Below are 7,908 nucleotides of genomic sequence, written 5' to 3'. Positions count from 1 at the left end.
GGGCCGGCTTGCTCTGCAGCACCAGCTGACTGGAACCTCTTTACATTTAAGTGATTCACTTAAACTTTCTGGCGTCTATGTCTTTAATGTTATAGGATTCTTACAAGGATTACAGGAATTAACATATGTGAAGTATTTAGAGCAGAGTCTGCCACCGACAAGTATTTGCTGGCTTTGAGCATGTCACCAAGCTGTCTGACACACACTTTTCACATATTTTCTGTCATCACAAAAGCTCTCTGAAGCCAATACTATTTATAGTCACATTTTATAATACAAAGCTAGAGTCTGAGAAGTTGAGAAATTTACTGATAAGCAGACATGAGATTAAAGTCAGTTGCAAAGCTCTAAACATTGCCTGGTGCTTCCTGTGAGCTGTCCTGTGGATGGCTAAAAGGAGAACTCTCCCTTAAACAGGAGCTTGATGCAAAAATAAATAAATAAATAAATAAATCTACACTTTCTTGCTTTATTCAAAGTCTAAGTCAGTGTCTGAGCGTGTGACTGTGCCAGTTAGTCTCAGCTGTCACCTGATTGGGTAGGATATTAGCAAAGAGAAAAGCCCCTGAGTGAGTTTCTGAGAGTATTTCCTGGGAGGTTTAACCGAATGCTGAAACCCCTCCCCTTGAATGTGCAGCATCTTCCCGTACACATAATTAAACATAGATATAGAAGTGGGACAAGCCTAAGGCAATACATAGTTATGACCACAGGAGGGCAGCAGAACATAAGGTGTTATGTAAACACTGTTCTGGCCTAGGTTTGGTTGATGTTTGGTTTGTGTTCTCCGTGACATACTGGCTTAACTGATGCCCATCCCCCACCCCATCTTATATTTTCATCTGGGGTTCTGGAATGCTCCAAGCCGCAGATAAAATATATAGAAAACTGGGGACAAGAACATGGGTAACGTGGGAGTCTTTAGTCTGGCAAAAGGAGGTGATGACCCTTGTGACATTAAGGAGTCATCGTGTTTTTATGTGTACAAACATCTACAGCAGTGAAAAAATAGGGACACAGGGCCTCATGGCTAGCAAGCCGGATCAGCAGGAAAAGGTACCTGCTGCCAAGGCTGACCACCTGAGTTCAACCCCCAGAACCCAAAAGGTAGAAGCCAAGAACGAACGAACTCCTGTAAATTGTCCTCTGACCCCCACATGCATGGCAAGGCACGCATGAATGCAGGGCAAACACACCCACCACAGTGTTTCTTTGTATCTGGGCACTCCTGCCTCCCTTCTGTCCCTGGTCATGGTCCTCTTTACTCGTCTCACACAAGACAAACGCCCCACAGTGTAACAGCTCGGATGACCTCTGGCACCAGCTGCAGCACACATGCTCTCTTCCCTTCAGGAACTTGTGGAACTGTTGTCTGGACAGGCAAAACCTGCCTGTTTGTTCCCATATTCTTACTTAAGCCCTCAATGTCAGACCCCCTCCTGTTATCACCTGAGAACCCTGGATCTAGGTATAGGGTACAATTCTAAGGGTCTCTACAACCAAGTACCTGAACTCTGATCACACTGGGGACTTAGGGAAGAACTGAAACCCAACCGCATGTCAGACCTGTGTGTTGGCGTGTCAGATCTGTGTGTCAGTATGTCAGACCTGTGTGTGAATAAGCAGGTATCTGTAACACCACGTACAATTCTTTTCTTTTGAATCAAGACCTCACTATGTAATGTAGGTTATTCTCAAACTCAAAATCCTCCTGCCTCACTCCTAAAAGCTAGGATTGCAGGCATTCACTACTGTGTGTCTGGGCCAGGTTCTTTTCAGGTAGTAAAATCTCAAAGAGTAGGATTTCAGGACTGAGGTGACCCAGAAGGCAATGGGAAGAGGAGACACCCTGCTCCTCCTCGAGGACTACCCTGCAAAGCCTATCAAAGCCAGCTCAACCCTTCAGCCACCCACCCCATCCCATACCCCAACCCCAAAGAATTGCCAGAGCTCTGTGACACCACAGGCTCCCCATACTCCCCCTGGATCCTCAGATCAACCACATGGTCCTTGGAAATGGGATATTATTTTTGAGTTTTATTTTCATTTTTTTTTTACAAGAATATAACATGCTCAAACAGAAAAACAGGGATCGCGTACACCGCTGATAAAAGAACCCAGCTCCCTTTGTTAACAATAAATAAATACTAACACAGTGGGGAATTCCCCAACAGCCCTCAGTGGTTCCCAAGGCTTGCAGAGGTAGAGTCTGGTAGGGAGGAGGCGCGATCAGGCAGCAGCTCCCGCTGAGTTTCTTCAGTACAGGCAAACAAATCACAATAAATAACAATAGCAGCTGAGACAATCAGTACAACACAACAGAACAATATATTATATTTAAAAGAATTTTCTCCCGGAGAAGACTCAAGTGCAGAGAGAACAATGCTGGCAACCTGGGTCTCCACAGCCATCTTGGTCTCTGGTGCTGGACGTCCCACCTTGGAATGTTTGTTCGTAAGACTCAGAGGTGATAGGCAGGTTGGTTTCCCCCAGCTCCAACCTTCCAGGCACCTCCCACAGCGGCAATACTCCCTTGGCTGCACTAACTTCTGTTCCAGAGCTTTCTTGATCCCTGACCGACTTCTCCCCTAACTACAGTGGGCATCTCATCTCATGTCAACAGGAAAGAGGCACAAGGCTCCCCTTCCACCAGGAGGGGGGGGGGCATCTTTTTCCCATTTTCAGACCCATAAAGAGAACTGATCTGACTTCAGTTAGTCTTTTGGGCTCCTCCTACAGATGGATTTTCCAGTGACTTCTCTCCCTTGCTCAGTTGCTGGATGAGTGCTGGCCCCAGTACTTGAAGCCTCCTTCCTCCCCCTCCATCCCTAGACCCCTTCCAAGGAGCGCAGGGTCCAGTGAGGCTTCTCAGTTAGCCCTATTCACAAGCAGACCCCTGCTGCAAATGTGAGGTCAGGGGGCCACGGAGAGCACCCAGCCTAGGGTCACATGAGCAAAATGGCTTCTTTTGCAGGGCTCATTACTGACCCGGTAAGGGGCTCGAGGGCCAGTTTCTGAGGTATAGAAATCTCATCTGGGGCAAGAATCCTACTGACTCATTGACTTCCGTGAGACTGCAAGAATGAGCACAGCAATGTTAAGAAGCCTAAGCTACGGGGCCCTGGGTGTCCCTGGGAAGGCAAGGACAGGAGAGGAAGGTTCCACACACATAGCCTTTTCTAAACCCAGTCTAGGAATAAGGGACAAAAGTCTGGCACATACATAGTTGCTATGCTCTCTGGCTTCTGCTCTCAATGTTCCCAACCACCCCAGCATTCTTTGTGTGTGCCCTGGTAGAAAGAACGGAAGTTCTGGGCCACCCTTCTCCTGAGCACCCCACTCAGCCTCGTTGTCAGTCCCCAGCCACAGGTCCTGGAAATGAGTCTCTCCGACACTGGGCCCACCACAGTGTTTGGAGGAAAGGGAAGTTCTTCACACTCAAGCTGCGGGGATGTCCGTCTGTCCCTCCACTATCCTCTCGCACTTGCTGCGCAGGACCTGCCTCCCACACAGGGCAGCTGCTTCAGGGATGGGCGACTCCACCTCTCTTCCTGCCGGCTTCTTAGTTGCTGCAGAGGCTCAAGTGTGTGACGGCTCAGCTGGGCTGCTGTTGGATGCAGAAGTGGAGGTGGCCGCGGCTTGGGCAGCCAGGTCGCGGTAAGCAGGTGACTTGAGGAAGCGCGGATAGGAGTCCTTCTCCATCAACGTGCGGGTCTTCCCCTGAGCCACGTCGAAGCAACTGGTAGTGACGGCCTGGAGGTTTGTCTTGGTCAGTTCTCGGGTCTCGTGATCTATGTTCACCTGTGGGAAGCAGGGCAACCACAAAGGTGAGTGGTGTGGAGTGTCGTGGCGGGGCGTGGGCTTGGCAGTGACTGGAACCAGCAGAGGAGTACTATGCTTCTGTCTTTGTGTAATAAGCCTCATGTTAAATCTCGAGAGCTCAGAGAACCAACCGGACCAACCCCTGGGTCTGACACGAAACGGCCCCAGAGCTGAAAGGCTGGCAAGTGAGGCTGGAGAGATGGCTCAGTGGTTAAGAGCACTTGCTGCTCTTTTTGAGGACACAGGTCACCCCATACTATACGTCCAGAACTCCAATATTGCATCACCAGCGTGGCAGCCCACTGTCTGGAAACACCTTAGTTTCCTCTCCATGTCATTCAAAAGAAAAACTAGAATGACCGCATCTGGCCTTCAGCCATATGTGTGTATGACCTCATCTGTCCTCCTGTTCTGTGGCAGGATGTCCTTCCCTCTCTCCATCCTTCCAACTCTCGGCCTTGTGTGCTTTCACCCACCCCCTAAATCCCACTGTGTGCTTCGTTCACATCCCTGAATCGGTTCTCCCTTTGAAATATAGTTCCATTAGAATTTTTTTTTTGCTTCTAAAAAAAAAAAAAAAACTTCCTTGCATGTAAGTGATACTTATTAAATCATTACAGAGTAATGTGAAATAAACAGAAGCAGCCAGAAACAAGATATAAACACACAGCATTGCTCAGGTGTGTCCACCAGGTGGCGTCACTGATATGGTGACTATCCTTCCAGAAGGGAAGACTGAATTGCAAAAACAAAAAAACAAAACAAACAAAAGTTCTCAAAGGATGAACACAGGTCAGAGTCAGGTTATTCAAAGTCTTTTGTTCCTCCAGTTAATGTGCCAAGGTTTTTTAAAAAAAATAACTAATTTACAAATGTGGGTAGAAGACAAAAATATCTTGCATTGCAAAGTTAGTGTCCGGCCACTGACACCCTAAGCCTTCTCTGACCATGAAGACTGCTGCACTGCAAACCTAACCCTTCCCTCACTGACCCCAGTTCTCAGTTGGGAAGAGGCAGACAGGGTCTGGAGGAGTCACAGTGCAGGGACACTGACCTCTTTAGGGGCTTCACTGCGAATGTATTCATCAAAGATGTGGTGAGCCCTGGAGGCCAGTTTGGTGGCTGATCGGATCTTCTTGAACTCCTCACAGGCCAGCCAGAACTCCAGGTTCTCCTCACTGAACTCCGTCTTTAGGAAGGCATGGAAGGCAGCCACTCCATCTGGTGGTAAGGGGAGAAAGGAGACAGGTCAGACTAGGGGACAGCTGGGAAGAAAAGACGAAAAGACAGCAATTGGCGTTAATGGCTCTATTTTTAGAATGTAATTTTTTTTTTTTTCCTGAACAAGGCTCTGCCTTTGTGTTCCAAACAGAGGCTGGCACTCTGGGGGACTGGGGTTATTATTGCTACTACTATTATTTAGCCCCGTGTTTTTTCAGCCTCTCTGGGACACGCTCCAAGCACATGAGCACACACGTGCCTTTCACAGACAGACAACTGGGTCCTACTTACTTTTACTGTTCAGCAGCAAATCAAAAGAGTCTCTCCATCCCAACACATCCTCTGAGAAGCTTCTGTGGGGGAGGGGGAAGCAGAGATTTTTTTTTTTAATTAATTTTTTTTAAACCAACAAAAGCATAGCACACATCCTAGGCTGAAGTTGATGACTGTCAAAACTAGCTCCTCCAACTCCCGTGAACCAAGCTGTGAGTTATATAAGGGACACCTGGGCATCCAGCAACCGTTGTCAGGAACCCCTCAGACCTCAGCCAGTATCCCTAACGCCCCCTCTTCTGTAACCAAATTGATTCTATTCCTAAGACTCTCAACTTTGGTTTGCACACCTTTCCAATGAATCGGGAGGCTGGGAGAGTCCTATCTATCTACCTAAAGATATCTATCTACCTAAAGACCCCAAAGCCTAGCATAACACCTGGCGTTCAACAAAAATAGACTTCTAAGCAAGGTGCCCACTAAACAGATGCAGACCCTGTCCTAGCCTTGTATTCGAGTTATGATATCCTCAGATAAACGGGAGTTCATGTCCTGCACGTGGGCATCTGCTGGGGTTGGCAAAACCTGGACTCTGCCACCTCCTTATTCGGGCTCCAAAGCCCCAGCCCAGCAGTAAAGTCCCACTCAAATATTCAGAGAGAGGCTGAGAGCCACCTAGCTTGTCTGCTCCTGTGTTCCCCCTCAGGCCTCCTCCCCTCTAGAGCCCCTGGGCTGGACAGACAATGAGACTTACCTCTCTTTGCTATGCTTACTGGCCCACTCGAATTTGCTAATACCCCCAGTATCGGAGCTCAGTTCTGATTTATGAAGAAAGATCCCCAGACGTGTCTTGAACTCTTTGGCTCTGAAAGAAAAAAACGTCAGCATGTGAGGATTCTGTTTGCTCTGTCAGCACAGAGAAGTTTGAGGCGGGGTCGGGGAGGGGGGGTGTCCCACAAGAACTAACTCCACCACCCGAAGTTCAGTCCCAAGAAACCTGAGGACACTCTTAATACTTTGGGGTCTTTATGGCACTGCAGTCCCGCCCCGCTGTCCCCATTTCCCCGCGTTCCCAAGGCTGAGGGTTGGTGGATTTGAGACTTGACTGATAAAAAATTCTCTTACCTCTCCAGGCAGGTGTTGGGGAAAGTGGCCAGGGTGCGGCACATGGTTGCAGGCACAGGGCAGCACGTCCTGGGGAGGATGGTGGCGGACCGGAGAGCGAAGAGGGAAAAGCGATGCTGTTGCAAGGACCTGACCGCGGAGATGGGGGTCGGGGAACTGCACGCGCCGGGCTTGTGGCTGCTAAGGCTTTTATCCCCGTGGGGCGGGGCGGGGCCGAGCGTCGCCGACCAATGAGAGAGTGGGGCTGAGCGTTGAGAGGGAGGAGGCGTGGCAAGGAGCACAGATGGGGTGGGGCGCGACTGGCAGCCCCCAGGGCCTCCTTTCGAGTGCACGGGCCTGTCCCCACCCCCGAAGTCGGAGACTTGGGGGTGCCAGGAGAGGAGGAAAGCTCGAAGACCAGACATACGCCCACAGCTTGCCAGGAAAAGAAAAGAAAACCGCCGACCTCTAGTAAAAGCAGGAAAACAATTCAAAAGTGACAGGAGAGGTTTTGTAGGGGCGGAGAGTTCACGGAGGACAGGCGCACAGGGTGCATTCAAGAAAAAGTACATCACCATTATCCCTCACTCTCTCAGGTCAGAACAGGTACCATGCCATGGGCTCCGAAGGTGAGGGCCAAGTGAGCTATTCACCCCCCACGGTCATTACCTCCACTTTGAGATGAAAGATCAGAGGATCCGAAAACGGGAGACTTGGCCAAGATCAGCAGGCATGGGAGGAAACATTTACTTAACATAATTATAGCAGAAATCTTTGCAACCATGCAAAAAAAAAAAAAAAAAAAAAAAAAAAAAAAAAAAAAAAAAAAGCTTTATTGCTCTACGCTCTATAGTTATAGATAGGGTAAGTCTTGGCGCTTCAATTCAGCTTTGAATTTACCATGTTGCTCCCACTGGAAAGCAACAGATACAGCTCTGTATCTGGTAAGTGATCCTGAGTCCAAGCATCTGGCAGTTCAGCTCCTTGCCCTGCCTTAAAGCCGCCTTTGTCTTCCCTGCTGGCCCTCGGCAGTTCTCTTTGAGATTGCTACTAAGAAGCAGCGGGCGAGGCGAAGGGTAGATATTTATGGAGTTTCAAATCATGTCTCGCCTGTATAATTATGAGAGGCCTTAGAGACTTCATCTTTCCAAATGCTTCCATTTCTTTGTGTCTAGGGTTAGACAGCACTATACTTATTCCACAAGGTGTTGGGAGGGGTGGGGGTGGAGGGCTAAAGAGGTTTTCGGTTGGCTGGACTTCCCCAGGGAACCTTCTGTAGAGGTATCGTGCATGCTAAGGGGAGTTCTCAGAAGCAAAGTGGGAGGGAAGAAAAGCAGTTATGCTGTACACAGAGAGGAGTGATGTCTCCCCATTTCAGGAGAGACCCCACTCCCAGAGGGTCTTTAAGGGTGTTGTGTTGGACCTTTACAAATGTCTAATTCTAAAGCTGAGCAGGCCTTAGCATTAACCGTTTATTGGACTCTGCTG

The 7,908-nt window shown here is 48.9% G+C and overlaps 1 protein-coding gene across 1 annotated transcript; it reads right to left on the bottom strand.

Moving 5' to 3' along the window:
* Positions 1-2,017: 2,017 nt before the first annotated feature.
* On the bottom strand, positions 2,018-6,624 carry Rgs16 (regulator of G protein signaling 16). The gene is made up of 5 exons (XM_034513541.2): positions 6,442-6,624; positions 6,071-6,181; positions 5,335-5,396; positions 4,877-5,043; positions 2,018-3,801 (listed from the first exon to the last, which is right to left on the bottom strand). The coding sequence occupies exons 1-5, from the start codon at positions 6,483-6,485 to the stop codon at positions 3,580-3,582; spliced, it is 606 nt and encodes a 201-aa protein (XP_034369432.1). The 5' UTR covers positions 6,486-6,624; the 3' UTR covers positions 2,018-3,579.
* Between the last annotated feature and the right edge of the window lie 1,284 nt (positions 6,625-7,908).

Source organism: Arvicanthis niloticus, chromosome 10 (assembly GCF_011762505.2).
Source record: "Arvicanthis niloticus isolate mArvNil1 chromosome 10, mArvNil1.pat.X, whole genome shotgun sequence".
Classification (NCBI taxonomy): Eukaryota; Metazoa; Chordata; class Mammalia; order Rodentia; family Muridae; genus Arvicanthis; species Arvicanthis niloticus.
Note: the sequence above shows the minus strand (reverse complement) of the source record. Positions and strands in the feature narration are given on the sequence as shown.